General features: G+C 35.6%; 1 protein-coding gene across 8 annotated transcripts in view; it reads left to right on the top strand.

Moving 5' to 3' along the window:
* Positions 1–18,807, top strand: part of MSRA (methionine sulfoxide reductase A) — a 426,146-nt gene that overhangs the window by 35,551 nt on the left and 371,788 nt on the right. Inside the window, exon 1 of one of the 8 annotated variants that reach the window (XM_072796099.1) lies at positions 6,374–7,001. The exons of 4 other annotated variants lie outside the window; for them this stretch is intronic. In XM_072796099.1, coding sequence (XP_072652200.1) covers positions 6,989–7,001 — 13 coding nt within the window. In that variant the 5' untranslated portion in view covers positions 6,374–6,988. Of the gene's footprint in view, positions 1–6,373; positions 7,002–7,073; positions 7,271–7,387; positions 7,413–18,807 lie in introns of those variants that run through there. 3 more of the 8 variants (XM_072796101.1, XM_072796100.1, XM_072796095.1) reach the window with 3 other exon arrangements.

The raw sequence follows: 18,807 nt of genomic DNA, 5'->3' as shown, positions 1-18,807 counted from the left end.
CCAGATCCATGCTCTTTGGAATTTTGGATTATAGACCTAAAGATCTAAACCTAAGGAGGGAAAGAAAGTGGGAAAATGGCCCAATAATTTTATTTTCCCTCATTTTCTGACTTATGGACAAAGTAGATGCATTCTCAGTCTGATGAGGGAGTAGCTCCTCACTACCGTCTTATGTCTCAGGTGACAATGTTAGCTCCTGTTGTCGATATTCAGAGAGAGCCATAACCTCAAAAGTTCTTATTAGATTCGTTCATTAGGGAGTATTTTTCTAGATTGGCTCAAAACAAAGGATTTTATTTTTTTTAAACTTTAAAAAATTTTTTTGTTTATTTATTCATGAAAGACACAGAAAGAGAAGTAGAGACATAGAGGCAGAAGCAGGCTCCTTTCAGGGAGCCTGATGTGGGACTTGATTCTGGGACCGAGATCACGCCCTGAGCCAAAGGCAGATGCTCAACTGCTGAGGCACCCAGGTGTCCTAAAACAAAGGATTTTAAACATTTTTTTTAGAATTTTGTTGTTGTTGTTGTTAAAATCTTGCAGTGTGAACCTTGTGCCAATAAATCATAAAAACAGACCTGTGGTTTTTGCAGTGGTGACATGCATCCTAGGGACCTTGTCTGCTTATCCTTTCTTTGTCCTTTTTTGAGGGCTCTGCAGCCTCTGGGAAGCTCCAGGGCTCCCTGGAAGAAAGTCTGAAAACCCAACGTGTTTCTTCTGCTACTTTCTAGACTTTGCTAAGTCTGTAGAAAGACTTAACCAGGCTACCATCTGCAACCACTTACTTATAGGCTGTATAAAACTTGAAGAATTGAAAAAAAAAACACCAAAAACTTGAAGAATTGGTCCTTTTTGATTGTTTTTTTTTTTTTTTTTTCTGAGAGCTTGAATCAAATGAAGGTTTTGAGGCTACCAATAAATCATACATAGTAGGCACAGGGAAGAAAATTCCCCATATTAGTGAATTTACCATTGTGAATTTATAGTCAGTATCATGTGTGGGTATAGAGAGTGCCCTGTCCAAGCAGGTGACTGGGGGAAGGAAGAGAGACAGGGATTCAAGTGTGTCAGATCCTGGGTTAGCACTCAGGAAGCCTCCCGAAGCCTGTTGGGATCAGGCTATACCTGAGTTGTGGGAAGAGAAGATTTGCTAACATGTAACTGAAACTGGCTGTCAAACTTTTGAATTCACTAGGTCCTGGCAGTTATGGAGGGTGACGGAGTGATTGTGTGCTTCAAGGAGGGCCTGGCAGTCCGAGAGAGTAGGCACTGTCTGAGGAGTCAGAACCAAGACAGTGCGCAGAAGGGAGCTGTATTTGGAGAGGCCAGGAATGCCGGAGTTGGCAAGGGTCTAACCAAGAAGTCAAAGCAGAGGAAGGTACTAGAATTCGCTGGGTAGACTCCTAAAGCAGATTCACATGGACAAGGTTTTAGCTAATGTTGAATGTTCTTTATAAGAAGAGGGGCTTTTGTGCGTTTGCCTTGGATGTAATCATTCAAAACACTCAAAAGTACTGGAGAGATGAACTGCAACTTTGCTTTTATTGAGATGTAATTTAACCATAAAATTCACCTTTTTATAGTATGTAATCAAGCAATTTTTGGTATATTTCTGAAGTTGTACAGCCATCCCCACAAATTCCAGAACAATTTCATCATTCCAGAAGGAAACCCTGTATCCACTAGCCTATCCCCATTCTTCTGTCTGCCCAGCCCCTGGCATCCACTAGTCTGTTTTCTGTGTCTATGGATTTGTCTATTCTGGGCCTTTTGTATAAATAGAATTGTATAATATGTGGGCTTTTGTGTCTGTAGCATAGTTTTTTTTTTTTTTTTCAAAGGTTCATCCATGTTAAAGAATATATCAGTGCCTAATTCCTTTTTAGGGCTGAATATATACATATATACATATATATTTATAAATATATACATAAAAATCTTTTAAAAGATTTTATTTATTTATTCATGAGAGACACAGAGAAAGGCAGAGACATAGGCAGAGGGAGAAGCAGGCTCTCCATGGGGAGCCCAATGTAGGACTCCATCCCAGGACCCGGGGTTAATGAGCTGAAGGCAGATGCTCAACCACTGAGACACCCAGACACCCCTCCATTTTATATTTAGACCACATTTTGTTTACCTGTTCAACTGTTGATGGACATTTGTTTTCACTTTTTAATTATTATGAATAATACTGTTAACATTTGTATACAAGCTTTTGATTCACTCTGTCAATTTCTGTCTTTTAATGGGTGCATTAGACCATTGATACTCAAAATGATTATTTATATAGTTGGATAAATATCCAACATATTTGTTACTGTTTTCTATTTGCCCTTGTTCTTTGTTCATATTTTTGTCTTCCACTTTTTTCTGCCTTTTGTGATTTTAATTGAGCATTTTATATGAACTCAATTTTTCTCTTTTCTCAGTATATCAGTTATACTTTTTCTTTTTTAAACTTGTTTTAATGATTGCCCTAGAGTTTACAATATACATTTACAACTAATACAAATCTACTTTCAAATAACACTATCCTACTACACAGGTAGTGTATAAAATAAAATAATCCTGATACTCTCTCCTACCCTAATATCATTGATGTCTTTTGTTTCACTTATACTAAGCATACATAGGCATATATTTGTACAAATGGGCACATACAAACACACATATGTATATATACACATACACATATATAATTAAGTACATTGCTATTATTTTGAACAAACTCTTATATGTTAGATTAATTAAAAATAAAAAAATAAAAGTTTTTATTTTACTTTCACTTTTTCCATCTCTTCCTTTCTTTATGTAGATTCACATTTCTAATTATGAAAAGGTATTTGGTTTTGTCACATGCTTTCTGCATGTCTGTTGAGATGATTGATTGGTTTCTGTCCTTTACTTTATTAATATGGTATAGTACATTGATTGATTTTTCTTTCTTTTTTTTTTTTTTTTTTGATTGATTTTTCTATGTTAAACCAACCTTGTATTCCTGGGATAAATCCCACTTGGTCATGGTTTTATAATCCTTTGTATATGTTGCTAGATTCAGTTTGGTAGTATTTTGTTGAGAATTTTTACTTCTATATACATAAGGGATATTCATCTGTAATTTTATTGCAATATCTTTGTCTGATTTAAAAAAAATTGTTTTTTTATACTCTATTTATTTCCACTCTAGTCCTTATTGTTATTTATTCGTCAGTTATTTAGGAGTAGTTTTTCCATGTATTTGTGATTTTCCCAATCTTTTTATCCTGTGATTGATTTCTACTTTTATTCCATTGTGGTTGGAGAAATACTTTGTATGATCTCAATCCTTTTAAATTTACTGAGGCTTATTTTATGGTTTCATATATTGTCTGTCTTGGAGAATGTTCCATGTGCATTTGGAAGAATGTGCATTCTGCTGTTGTTGAGAGGAGTATTCTGGGGATGTCTGTTAGGTCTAGTTGCTTTACAGTGTAGTTCAAGCTTCTGTTCCTTGCTGATCTTCTATATAGTTGTTCTAGCTATTATTGAAAGTGGAGTATTGAAGTCTCCACCAATTTAATAATTTTAATTGGTGGAGACTTCAATTATTGAATTATCTGTTTCTTTCTTCAGTTATTTCATTTTTTGCTTTTTATATTTTAGGGCTCTTTGGTTATGGGTATACATGTTTATAGTGGTTGCATCTTCTTGATAAATTGACCTTTTTATCATTATAAAGTATCTTTATCTTTAGTAACAATTTTTGTCTTAAAATATTTTGTCTGATATTAGTATAATTGTTCCAGCTTTCTTTTGGTTGCCCTTTGCATGGTATATATTTTTTTAATTTTTAAACTTTCAACCTATTTGTGTCTTTGAATCTAAGTGTGTCTCTTGTAGACAACACATAATTGGATTATGTATTTTAAATACATCCTGCCAATCTGTCTTTTAATTGGAGTTTTTAGTTCATTTAAGTTTAATGTGAATACTGATGATGTATTTACTTCCGCCATTTTACTGTTTTCTCTCTGTTTTTGTCTTTTTTGTCTCAGTTCTTCCATTGCTGCCTTCTTTTGTGTTAAATATTTTTCTATGGTACATTTTAATTCCCTTATTTTCCCAGTGGTTGATTTTAAGTTAACATTTTAATTTATAATAATCTAATTCAGATGAATATCATCTTAATTTCAGGAGTATACAAAAACTTTGCTCCTATATAACTCTCTTTTATCTTTCCTTTATCCTGTTGTCACACATATTGTGTGCCTGTCAATATACATTTATAATTATTGCTTTATGTTGTTTTAAAATCAGGTAGGAGAAAAAAGTTATAACAAAAAACACATTTATACTACTTGTATTTTTAAATTTTAAAAGTTTTTACAGGGGAGGAGAGGCAGAGGGAGAGGGAGAAAGAGAATCTTAAGCAGGCTCTATGCGCAGTATAGAGCTCGATGTGGGGCTTGATCTCAAAACCCTGAGATCATAACCTGAGCCAAAATCAGGAGTTGGATGATTAATCGACTGAGCCATCCAGGCACTGGATATTTATATTACTTTTAATATTTGCTTCTGCATTTATCTTTACTTATGCTCTTTATTTTCTTTATAAAGATATGAGTTATTGTCTAATCTCCTTTCATTTCAGCCTGAAGGAAAAAGTTCCTTTATTTCTTATGGGCGGATCTACTAGCAATTAGTGTTTTGTTTTTATCTGGGCATGTCTTAGTGTCTCTTTGATTTTTGAAGAAGACTTTTACTGGTATAGAACCCCCTGTGATTTTTTTTCTCTGTCAGCACTTTGACTATGTCATCCCACTGCTTTCTGGCCTCCATGGCTTCCATTGAGTTATCAGCTGTTAATCTTATCAAGGACCCGGAATATATGAGGAGTCACTTCTCCCTTGATGCTTTCAAGATTCTTTCTTCATCTTTAGTTTGATTATAAATTGCAAATCCACTGTCATCCTGCCCATGTTTCATCACCCTTATTTTGAAGGATTGCACAGAACGCTTTTGTTAGTACTTTAGTTCAACACTTATAATACCTTGTAGCATTTCTCTGATCTATTAGCTTATGATTTAGTAATATGTGGTTTTATTTTTCATTATATTTCATAGTTTTATGGAACTTCAGAATGATATTTACATGATCCATTGCCATAGTTTATTCACCTAATAGATTTATTGAGCACCTGCATAATATGAAAGGCCTTATGGAAGACTTTCTTAGATAAGTGACACATGGTTTCACCTGAGAATGACACATCTGGCTGGTGAAAGACACATACTTAATTACCATACAATTAGAGTGGAGGTATATTGAGTATAAACAGAGTATTTTGGGACCACAGAGGAGGAAGTCACTGATTTTTATATTTGACAAATGAGCAAACCAAGGAATATATAGATTAAGCAATTTGAGGCCTTGAAGTTACATACCTTGGAAAGACAGAGCGCCAAAGACTAGAACGTACTATTCTGGTTTTTTTTGTTTGTTTTTTTAAATAAAACCATGGTGATTCTAGAGTATAGCTACACTGTATTTTCAAGTATCAAAGGTAAAAATAGTTTCTTAAATGAAATAGCAGAAAATGGTTTGTCAGAAGTTGATTCTATTTGGGTACCATACCATGGCTTCTTGTTTCTGAATGTATTCATTGATCTGCAAAGGACAAGTAGATGTGTGAAGCACAGACTGCCTATTTTGCTTTAAAAGAGATGAATGCTACAAATAAAAATAAACTACTTATTTATACTTATTAAATTATAGTGTTGTGAATTTAGTAAACAAGCAACTGTTGAAACTTGCGGTTCAAAATATGAAAATATACTTAATTCTATTAAATCTACTCCTAAGTTTTTTCTTTCCTTTTTAACTGATGTTTGTATTTTGAAAAGAATTCTCTGTCCCCTTCATATCCAGGAAAATTTTGGATGGGTACAGTTTATATTAGAATTTCCTTAATAATGGGATTTGCTGCTCACTCAGAACTATGTTCTTTTCCCATAGGGTAAAGCATGACTTATTTGGGCATACAGTTTTAATTTTAATCTGCATGCCTCCTTTTCTCTGCTCCCATGATTCTTTGCAGCAGGGCAAGGAAAAGCAAGTCTTATAAAAAGAAATACAGTATGTGGTGCTTATTAAAGTTACATACATCTCTTCTCACAGGAGAATTTTGATTTACTGCAGGTTGTGCATATGTCGCATATGGACATTTCTAGGGAACAGATTCCTTATCGCTGAACAGTGAATGGCTTCTAGTACTCCATTATTGCTCCGGGAACATGTTAGTAATGATTATGAAAGGTAGGATACCATGAAATCTGTAAGGTGATTTGGCAGAAGTCGATGCTGTTGGTGCCAGGATTTGGGTACCGTACCACAGTTTCCTGTTTTCAAATGTATTAATTGATCCGCAAAGGACATCTTTTGGAGACAAGAATTCAGACAGACTGGCACAGGCTGGACCTCCGCCAAGACTGCTCGGAAGGTTGCCATACTGGGAGCAAAAGAGTGAGAGAGAAAGAGAGAGAGGGAGAGGGAGAGAGAGAGGCAGAGGGAGAGCTGAGGAAAGAAAAAAAGGCAAGACTTGGCACAGCTCAGTCAAATCAGCTTCTTTTGTCTGCTTTCTCGGCTTGAGCTTCAGGAAAGAAAACCGTCCTGGGGTACAGAAAAACTCAGAACTTTTTGGTTTTCAAACTTAGAAGGCTTTTTAAGTCTCTTGGGCTATTTGAAAGTGTTGGTACATACAATGACGTTTAGTCACCAGTATTAAGGGAAATAAAAGCCTTTTTCAAAATGAAGCTTCCACAGTGTCCATGCATTTGGGAAATACTGTATTTGATTTTTTGCATGTATGATTATACCATGAGAGACAGGATTAATATAGAAGATGGCAAGGCAAATTTCTAATTAGAGAGAATATTAATTTTCTACAAAATAAAGTTTGTTCATCAGTACAAACCTGCTTTCAAATCAAAGCAGACATCCTTCGGAATGTGTTCAGAACGTAAGTTTTTAGATTTTATTTTTTTTTTCCCATTTGTAGACATTCACGTTTCCAGGAGTCTTTCTAAGATTTTATGCAACCCAGCCAGGAAGTCAGAGTAAAAGTTATTTAATCCATGTGTTTAAGAAAACGTTTTCTTAAAGCAACAGCTTTTATTTCTGCTGCTTCATGCTGTCCTAAACTACATCCCCCAGCAATGAGTGACAACACTGAAGACCAGAAAGGCAAGCTGAAGACACCAGACTTCGTTTGAAGGGCAAACAAGAAATGTGAGCTTGGTCATTATTTTTGTGTGTGTCTTTGCTCTGAACCAGTTTTTGGAGGTGGGTGGGGAGGTGGGTGGGGAGGTGTCTATGTCTAAAAGATGTGTGCGATTAGGGAATTCTCATTGTGAGAAGAAAATGATAAAAGGTAATTTTTATGATGTTGGCAGAAATGGCTGGGAATGGTAGAGAATAGAAATTTAATCTTTTGGATAAGAAGTAGCAAGCTGTGTTTGCAATACTTGGAGAAAAATTCCATTATTTTTAGTTGATTAGATTGTATAATTAAACGATTACTATAGCTTGGCTCTCTCAAAATGTTTTAAGTAGAAGGAAAATCTAGAAAGTTCATGAATTTGCTTTTCAATATTACCCAGTATTTTCCTTGGATATATACTTTAAATCTAATTTCTTAATAATAAAGTTTCTATTAGGCCTGGTTATGATTGGATTGTGATAGTTCTGCTCTTAAAAATCAGTATTATTGTAGGAGAGGTTAACTGTAAGGCACGTATTTTTGTGGACCACCCTCGTTGTCAGTAAGTATTGCTGTTTCTGAAGAAGAGAGTTTGAGTTGTAGCATTAGGTTATGACTTACTATGATAATATATGTTCTTTTTATTTCATATACTAAAAGAATATAGGGAAATCGTATATATTCACATAAGTACTAATCATTTTGGGTAGTATAAAAGACTGCTCCATGCTTTTGTTTTAAGCATGTAATCATGGATTTGTTAATCCTTTCACAAAAAAAATTTTTTTTGTTTATAGCTTTATATTACTGAGCGCCTTAAGTGATCAATTGTTTAAAATGGTTTTTATGGTATCATAATGACACACATCAGCAATTCTGAGAATGGCATTTAATATCCAAATACGAGTTAAAAATATGTGAGATCTAATACAGGTGTTTGCACAGTTGAGCTTAAGTATTTCCTTCAACTTTTTTACTAATCAACATTTTGATCTTCAATAAAATGAAATCACTTAATGCTCACATGGGTTGCCAAGATGACAACCTTTGTTTTATAAGCTTCTTTATACACCACCTCGCTGATACTCCTAAAATGGACGCCAAGACATAAAAGACATGCTGATAGGCACTGGGAAGGAGATGCTTGCATGGCTACAGTCTTCCTGTTGAACTGCTCACAGGATCCTTCACGCCCATGCTAGCAACCAACAATATAGGATACAAAAGAAAGTTCAGCAAATAAGTTTAAATTAGAGCTACGTTTTCATTCCGACCGTTTTATTACCGATTTATATTTACTTTCATTTACTTTTTAAACATTTAACATAGCCTCTCGTCATTTAGTTTTGCTAAATGTGTGACTTCTTTAGTTTATTTGAGACCATTTTCCCTTAAAGTTAAAAGAATCATTTGCTAGCTTATTTCAGAACTTCTTCTCAGCGAACTCAGTAAGAATAAACTGATCTTATATCTGGACTATTTTATCTCCAGTTGTTTTCTGACAGGATAATAAGAAATAAGTGAATTAGAAAACAAAGATGTCAGAACATACCTTAAGAAATATTAAATTTTTCGATACTGGTAAAGCTACATTTTATGGTGTTTATTAGACTTAAGATTTGATAATAAATATTAGCTGTTACCCCCAGTAAAGTTTCTTACCAATATATTCTCTCTGGCCTACTTGTTACATATCTTAAAAATGAAAAAAGTCCCATATTAAAATGTTCCTTGCTAACTGGGTATAAAACAGGCACTCCTTTGTACAACCTTTTTAAAAAAGTATGTTTAAAAATTGTTGATAACATTTTCAAACATACACATTTAGGCTTACCACAAGACATTTTTCTTTACTTTTGACCTTTTATTATACAAACACATTGATGTTTAGGTTGTGAATTATTTCCATATCAGTATTAATATTTCAAATCTTATTTTAAAGTGTGTAAATACCAATAGTATGATTGTAAATGAACTCTGTCTCAGCATATATTCATTGTAGTTTGAATTATAGATTTTGAAGTAGACTTATTGAGACAGAAATGGATTAATATTTAACTGCTCCTTGATACCTATTATTCAGTCTCATTTAGATGTGTATACCTGAACATGCAAGCACATAATTTTATAAACTAATGGAAACCTCTTAGGGGGCCTTAGCCAAGCATTTTATAATTATTCAGTCATTTATTCATTCATTGAACAAGTGTTTATTGAATACCCACTTAAGCATGGTAATATTTTATTGATGAAGTTATTTTGGGTAAAAGGGAAGGAAACCACATGGATGGAAGAGAGCATAGATTTAAAATAGAATTACAAAAGCCTAGATAGAAAAGAGCACTGTAATGAGGTTTATTTCAATAGATTAAAGTATGTTAACTTTTTTTGCACAATGTACATATTATAAAGTGTTGTTATTAAACCTCAGGAGATTAGCTGTCGTCCATACAGCTATGGGAACTTTGTTGGACTATTCTTTGGGTTTCTGCATCTTGTTGGCCAAAACCTTCAGTTCAAGTCTTCTGATGGACGTGTACAATAGGCAATTCAAATGTCGCGAGAAAGAAATTAAATAGGGAAGATCGAACCACGGCGCACATGCTAGATTTTACAGTTATCAAAGTGTCATTGAACTTTTGAAGATGTGGCTGCAACACAAAACAGCAGCCTGTTTATGAGGGATTTTTTTTTCTTTGTTTTCTTTTCTGAGAATGAGAAGAGGAGGCCAATCTCACATCTGTAGGCAAGGGTGGCCCTTAGGAAGCAAGTTTCCTAAGGGGCTGTGTATTTTAAGTGCACCAATCTGTTCATCTTCCATGCTGTCTAGTGTTTGATTCCTTAGTTTTGTTTACTAACATAAAGGCTCAGGGGTGATACATCTTTTGACTCTAGACGTGAGTGAGCTTTTAACTTACTTAGCAGGCTGTCTTTATTCCATGTAGTTGTTCTTTCATATGAAAAGAAGGTATAGGTTCATATTCTTAAGAGGAGGTGAAAGTCACATGAACCAGGGAGGTGAGCTGAGAGGTTGAGGTTGCTATGGTGGCCAAGGCCTGTGTCAGGGCTAGAGGCAGGTGAAATGAGATGAGAAATATTTCAGCTGCAGGTATGAACTGCGTTCAACAAATATTCAACAAATTCCCAGAGGGCCTGCTCTGTGCCAGGCCCCATGCTGGTTGTAGGGGAGACAAAGTTATAATTTCTGCCCATAAGGAATTCATAGTTGTGGGGAAGGGAAGGAAAAGAATAATCAATAAATGTGTATCTCTTTACAGTTTTCACCTGCATCTCATTAATCCTAGTGACAGTGCCTAGCACTAGTACATAATCGCCATCCAGTAAAGATTCATTGAAGGAATGTATCAAATTGTGAAGCAGATTATTATCTGCTTGAGGCTTATTTGATTAATAATACTTTTCCCCTCATGGTTGAGGAACAAAAAGCAGTATGCTTGCTTTTGAGTCTGTGTTGTTGGTTATAGGTTTAGAGGGAGTGGTGTGTAGGGGTGCATTCTTTGTGACCAAGTTAGAATCCCCCAAGCTAACCATTAGAAACAATATAAAATAAGGGCTCGACTAGTACACAATGGCCCTGAATGCCCATTCCCTCCCTGCCAGCCCTCTGCTGTCTTACATTCTTCCTCTTCTTGTTTCCCTAAAAGATCCCAGAGCTGTAGGCAGTGGTGGTGTGGCTTAGGCATGGAGCCCACCAACCGACTGTCTAACAGGTTGGAAATCTTCCTTATGTACTTGAGGATTGTGGTGACGGAAAATTGTGGAGAGCTGAGGGCACTGCTCACTAGCTGGCCTCAGTCCTGTCAGTAACTTTACAAAAAGAGTGAGAGTGGATGTAGGATCTTGAGGCTAGACTGGAGTATCAGAATTAGTTAGCACTGAGAGTGTGATAAGTCATCATGAAGGGTTGTTGAGGTCAGTTCATGTTGAACAGCATCTTTCTAGGTCTCTCTACAGAGGTGCTTTGAGGCCCAGGAGAGGGAAGGGCAGAGTCAAGACCATTGTGTATAATTATGAGGGGGTCGAAATTCAGGTCCAACTTTCCTCCTCAAGTCCTGAGCCTTGATATGGTAGAGGAAGGTACTAAGTCACCCCAGGTACAAGTGGTGGCCCTAGAGAGAGTGAGCATGGGGGTGAATCCAGGCTTAGAATTAGAATAACAGGAACTGAAGTGAAGAGGGTCAGAGGAAGTGGGGCAAAGGAGGCAGCATTCCAGTATTTGCCTGTGGGATTCTAGTCAGATAGGAGATGTGATCAGTAGGGTTCCAGAGAACATGGTGAAATAGGGAGAGATAGGTATGTAGAAATTCTGGTAAAGTGAAAGAAAAGATTCAGAGAATACTAAAGTTAGGAATTTATTCTGAAACCCAGCAGGTCAAAAATAATAGCACCAGTTGCAAGGCTTGACTTAATTTGGTTATTGGTTGTGCCAAGATTATTTTATTTCTCTAGAAGCAATGGTAGAAAAAGAAAGAAGTTACGTGCTTGTGTTCTACAATATTCTAAGAATTAAAATTTTCTCTTCTGTTTTATAGTTAAGAATCTCTTGCTCCAGTATAATTACAATGCCTCTAATGTGTGGATCTTGAGGTTTTGTGGAAAATATTTTGGTATTAAAGTTTAGGTTTTGAAGAATTAGTCCCCCTTGTATTGATGCCATCCTCTTCTCATCCAGATCAATGTCATTCCCATCCCCTTTTCTTTTGGCTGCTATTAAGTTACTTTCCCTTACTTGAAAAGTTGAATTGTTCTCTGAGACTCAGGAGTGCTTTATCCTAGTTCTTCACCATCATGGGTTAGAGAAAATGGGTTTCAGAGTCTTACCAACCTCGTTTGAATTTTGACTCCATTTTTGCTTGTTGAACTTTGGTTGAGTTGTGTAAACCCAGTTTCTTCATGCATAGAACAGATCATGCTATCTTTCTCAAGGTTGTTGTGAAGAGACATAAGGAAATATATTCAAAGCTTTAGTGTACTCCCTGATACATAGCAAGTACTCAGTAAATGGTGGATTCTGTTCTTTTTTAGTTAAAATTAAAAAAAAATTTTAGTAAAAATACATAAACTTTAGCATCTTAATGATTTTTAAGTGCACAGTTCAATGGCAGTAAGCACATTCATGTTTTTGTGTGGTCATCACCACCCTCCATGCACAGAACTCTTCTCGTAAGACTGAAACTCTACCCATTAAATGACAGCTTCCCATCCTCTGTTTCCTCTCATCCCTGGCAGCCATCATTCTACTTTCTGTTTCTGTAAATTTGATTGCTCTAGGCACCCGATGTAAGTAGAACCATATGGTATTTGTCCTTTTGTGACTGGGTTTTTACTTAGCATCACATCCTCAGGGTTTAGTAATGTCATAGTGTGTGTCAAAATTTCCTTCCTTTTTGAGGCTGAATGACATTCCATTGTGTGTATAGACCATTTTTTTAATCTGTTCTTCTATCAATGTATCAATGGACACTTGGGTTGTTTCCACCTTTTGGCTGTTGTGAATAATGATGCTTTGAGTATGGGTGTACAAATAATATGTATGTGTCTTTGCTTTCAGTGCTTTTGGATATATACCCCAAAGTGAGATTGCTGGATCAATAGGCAGTATTAGCACGTGTAGCAGGTTACATTTTTGAAAAACTCGTAAGCTGAAATGATGTAAGTTGAGTTTGACTTTTCAGTATAGATAATGGTGTAATAAATTGGAGGTTAGAGACTTGACTATGAGCTCATGATATCTACCTTTTTTTTTTTCCGTAGAAATAACCCAAATACCACATTCATCATCTCTGAATTATTTTATAGTATAGAGTTTTGCATGGTGTGTTAATCAGGGCACTACTCTAATCATTCACATGAAGTACTATTTATACAATATCATGGAATATAATTGTCATATTTCATTTTTAACACAAAGTGGTTTCTTAGCCTTCTTACCATTTCTGTTTAGAGAACTTCCTTTCCCCATTCTTTTAGGGTCAGTCCGCTGGTAACAAGTCTTTTAGTTTTCCTTCAGCTGAAAATGTCTTGATTTCCCTTTTCTCTGAAGGATATTTTTGTTGGATATAGAATTCTAGGCTGACAGTCCCCTTTTTTCAGTACTTTAAAAACACTATGCTACTTTCTTCTGCCACAGTGGTTTCTGGTGAGAAACCTTCTGTTATTACAATTGTTTTTCCCTTCTAAGTAAGATGATGTTTGTCTTTCACTACTTTCAAAAATTTTTTCTTTGTCTTTAGTTTTCAAAGAGTTCAACTGTGATGTGGCTTGGCGTGGATTTCTTCGGATTTATCTTGGGTTCACTCAGCTTCTTAAATATGTAGGCTTTTGCATTTTGCCAGATGTTTTTAAAGTTTATTTTTTTTAAAGTAATCTCTGTACCCAACGTTGGGCTTGAACTCATCCCTCTCAGATCAAGAGTGGCGTGCTCTTATGACTGAGCCAGCCAGGCATCCCTGTCTTTTGCCAGGTTTGTAAATTTTTCAGCCATAATTTCTTTGAATAATTTTTTAAGGCTTGCCCTCTTTCTCCTTTCCTTCCAGGACTTGGGATGATATGAATGATGGATCTTTTGTTATAGTCCTACAGGTGCTTGACACTGATTTTTTTTTTTAATTATATTTTTCCTTTGTTGTTCAGACTGGGTAATTCCTGTTGTTCTTGTCTTCAGGGTCACTGAGTCTTTTCTCTGTCATCTTTATTCTGCTATTGAGCCCACCTAGTGAATTTTAGTTTCACTTAATGTGTTTTGTCTGTTTCTTTGCTGAGACTTTCTCTTTTTTTTATTTCTTATCTATTCATAATTGCTTATTGAAACATTTTTATGATGGCTGCTCTAAAAATCCTTCTCAGGTAATTCCACCATCTGTGTCATCTTGGTATTGGCATCAGTTGATTATCTTTTCTTGTTCAAGTTGAGATTTTCCTTGTTCTTGGTAGAATAAGTAATTTTGATTATATCCTGGACATTTTGGGTATTATGTTATGAGACTCATTACTGCAAGGTGCAGGTGGAAGTCCACATTCCTCAGTGGCTTTTATTTACAGCCTGTGGTGGCAGGGGTGCCTTGTTACCGCCTTGTGAAATTCAGGTTCCCCATAGGTGGTCCTGTTACTAGGATGGTTAGTTTTGTACTTGGTAGAATAGCCTGAATAGTCTCTGAGCTGTTACCATTAAATTTAGCTTCCATTGTTGGTGCTATTTGTGTTTGATAAGTTATTTCATAATATTTAAATTCTCACTAGCTGTCTCTAATCACCCACTTCCCTAAGATTACTATGTATTTACCATTAGCACATTGAATAAAAGATTTGAAGTGAAGAAACAAGATTATAGTTTGTATTTATTAACTTTGAAAATTTATTTTTTAAAGGAGAGAAAAACTTACCTGTGCAAGGTTTCCATTTTTTTCCCAATAAGAATATGCTGGCTTTTATCAGACTTTTATTACTTATTTTTAGAGGAGGTCAGTATATTAGAAATAGAAGAAATGGATTTGATGGGAGGCTTGAAAAATTATAAAGTATTTCATTTCATTTGCTAACTCATTTGATAACATAGACCTTAAAGATAATGCCTTTGACTTTAGAATAATAGATTTTCTAGATTCCCAGCGGTCATCTGTGGTGATGACAGTACTTACTAACTGGGTTATCTTGGGAAGAACTCTGAAACCCTAAAAGTTGACTTTTCCTCTCAGAAAAATGGGCGTCATAATACCTAAATCAAAGATTAAGATTATTAAATGAGATAATACACCTCAAGGCAATTTAACTGATAGATATTACACAAATATGAGAGATAATTATCTAGTTTAGCTACTTTAGGCATATCTTTACTTTAGGTAAAGATAATGCACCTAATTCTGTATGATTTCCAGTGCTCTTTGCCAATGGATTATAGGTTATATACATATATCTTTAAAATGCTTTAAAAAGTCTTAATTATGAAAACTTTCAAATACATAGCAAAGTACTGAATAAGAACAGAGTAAATACCCAGGTACTCATTATCCAGAACTAATGAATGCCATATTTAATTGTTCCAGTCTTCTTTTTTAAAGAAAATAAAACATTAGGAATATAACTAAAGCCCTATTCTTTCACCTCTGAAATTGATGTAGAACATTTCTACATACATTTTTGTAGTATTACTACATAAACTATACACAGTGTAACTTGTTTTCCATAATTTAAAATGCACATAAAATGTTTTATACTGTACTGTCTTTACAGATGAGATTAGGTATTTCTGAGATTGATCCATGTTTCTACTACAGGTGTAATGCTGCAGAGCATATTATTTTAGTTTACCCATTCTTTTGTTGTGGACACTTTATTTTTGCCTGTGCTAACCATGTTATGGACAACTTGCACATGTCTTTTATACATATTTGTGATCTCTAGGGGAATTACCTAAAAATGGAGCTGAGCTGCCAAACATGTTAACTTTACTCATAATTCCAAATTTTCTTTAAAAATTTTTTTAAAAAGATTTTATTTATTTGAGAGGGAGAGAGAGAGTGAGAATGAGCAGGCAGAGGGAGAGGGAGAAGCAGACTCCCTGCTAAGTAGGGAGCCCAACACAAGGCTTGATCCTAGGACCTCCTAGATCACGACCTAAGCCGAAGGCAGACACATAACCAACTGAGCCACCCAAGGGCCCCAGTACCAAATTACTCTTCAAAGCATTTTACCAGTTAACATTATGGCAGTATCGTATCTCTGCTCTGTCTCTGTCCTAAGTCTTTGCCAGTATTTGGTGGTATCAGATTTTGACATTTTGTCAGTGTGGTGTACAAGAAATATTTTAATATGTGTACCCGATTACTGAGTTTGTGCCTTCTTTTATATTGACAATTTAGATTTCATTTTCTATACATTCTCTATTTATATCTTTTGCATCTTTTTCTTTCAATTGCTTTGTTTTTATTAATTAGTAGTATATTTATATGCCATTCCTTTATTATACAGATTGAAATATCTTCTCAATCTTTGATTAGTTTATTTTCCTTACAGCAGCTTTTGAAATCAACTATAATATACATTTGAAAAATTAGAATACTTTCATCTTTTATTTTCAAAAATGGTTTTGGTGATAGTACTTACAATCCATGCTTTTGGATGTGGCAGAGAGGGCTAATGAGACTAACTAATATTTCTTTGAATGTACCAGAATTTTATCCCCTTAATTAATATCTAGAGGATAAAACTTCTTAATTTTCATGTAGACTTTTGGTTATTTGAAATCATTGCGTAGATTCCAAGCTTCTGAGCACCAATTATTGAATTAATGACTATTGTGAAGTTTTATTTTGTTATTTGTAGAACCTCCTACAGCACACCAGTAACACAGGCACATTCCCATTGCATCAGCAGCGTTAACAAATTGGAGTTCTTGGGCCCTTAGAGAGAATGTTCTGTTGATCTTATTACAGTGATTTCTATACAGTGAATAATCTCGGTGCAGTAAGCACTTTCTCCTTTCCCTAACCAATCCTCTTGCTAGCAAAATAACTTAATTGAGAAATTCAAACTGTTGGGGCAAATGGAATGGAGTTGTGGCTGAGGCTCTTTGGGTATCTTTTGTTGTGCAATCAAGTAGCACTTATTCACCAACTTTCCTTGCTGTCCCGCCCAGAAAAAATCCCACCTAATCTCCCAAATCACTTTGCAAAACAAAAGAACACACAGAAGATTGAGAAACCAGGAGGACTGGGGGCCCTGCTGGGTGTTGTACATTGAGCCCTCCCTCTCCTTTCCCTGCTAGTTACTATTTATATATAACTGCTTTGATAATTATATATAATTATATATCTGTTTTAAAATCTGAGTGTGAAAGTGTGCTCTCTTTACTTTACTACAGGTTTTTGGTAGTTCAAGCCATTTGGTGCCACTGCCTACAGGAAAAGATAGTTTGCCATAACCAGAGGTCGGTAGGGTTCTAGGTAGAAATGAACAGCTGGTGGAAGACTGGACTTGAAAATCCAAATCTTGAGGAAAAATTCCTGGATTTTGCAGATTTGCCTTTTTTAAGGGCGGTGGCCATGTGCTTTGCTCAATGCATGTTTGCTTCACTATACTTGCTTGCTATTTAGTGCCATGAATGAGTCTCTAGACAACACAGAAGGAAGCCAGCTAAATGCTCTGTCCCTGGCTGCACTTTGGTAATACTTCCTTCTTCCACTTACTGAGTTCTTCCCTGGAATCAGCATTTGGCACCAGTCTCCATCTCTGTACCACTCCTGCACTATTTAAAAGTTTTATGGAAAACTTCAGTAAAGAATGTGAGAAGAGTCACTATCCTTTTAATTATAAACTCTATTTTCCCTATGTTACCTATGTTAGCACAGCCCTCTGAGAAACACACACACATACACTCACACTTCTCCTCCCTCTACATTTAAGGTGAGAAAATTAAGGCCCAAAGAGGTGAAGTGCCTGGCTTAGTGACAACATTATGGCTAAAATCAAGTCTTCTGCCTCCAAATCCCTATTCACTCTACTGTTTGGCATTTGTTTACTCCTTGATGGGGTCACTTGAAGAGCAAGTTGCTACTATTAAAGGAGCCCCTTTCCATATGCCACTTTGGCCTGCTTAAATCCTCTGCCCTCCATTCATTCATTCATTCATTCATTCATTCAAGTGGTTAACCCATCATTTATTTAATATCTGAGTATCTATTAGTGCTAAGTGATGAGGGTACAGTAGTAGACAAAACCTACACGTTGCCTTCATGGAGCTTATCTTACAATGCTGAAGAAAGACCGCAACTAAATTCAATCAAGTGTAATGACCGGTATGATAGGAGAAGAGGAGGATTCCATTTAAAAATCCTCCTTACTCTCTTCAACATAAAGGGAGAATTAAAATTCAAACATTTTAAGGAACAGGGACCTCTTGGAATGTGAGACTCTTTTGAGGTTTTTTAATATGACACTGAGTAGAGAGCCATAAAATAAACAAAGACTCCAGAATTTTAGAATGCTAGAGGTCATTTAGTTTGCTTCTTTGTAGCCAAACCAATGGGAATCTCCTTTTTTAGCTTCTGAGAAGCAGAACTAGAATTTCTGGGCAGCAGTGCCCCGTGCTAAACAGCACCTCACAAAGAGGTGCAAAATAAATTACTCCGTGGGTCTTTGACTCAGAACATTCTTCACACTTAATCTTCCACCTGGATTCCTTTTAAAGCTTTGGAATAACAGATCAGTGGAGATGAGCTTTGTTTGGCTATTTCTGGATGTAAGTGTTAAGGAAAAAAAAAAAGAAAAAAAGAAAACCACAAAAACCCAATGTGCAGTTTAAATAAAGAAAAATGAGTTTTACTTCCAAGAGAGCTTTTGCCATTTTATTAATGCTTATTCTCCTTCGGAGAGCTCATTATTGAACAGAGTGTGACAGTAGTTTACCATGGTGAATGTGTCTTGTCTGGGCCAGGGGATGAATTAGAGCCCCGATAAAGGCCAGAGGAGCAGGCGGAACTGTACCTAAATTACCCCAAGATAGTTGCCAAGCTATTCGACTTTTTTAAAGACCTCCAGAGAGCATCCT

This window comes from Canis lupus, chromosome 24 (genome assembly GCF_048164855.1).
Source record: "Canis lupus baileyi chromosome 24, mCanLup2.hap1, whole genome shotgun sequence".
Lineage (NCBI taxonomy): Eukaryota > Metazoa > Chordata > Mammalia > Carnivora > Canidae > Canis > Canis lupus.
Note: the sequence above shows the minus strand (reverse complement) of the source record. Positions and strands in the feature narration are given on the sequence as shown.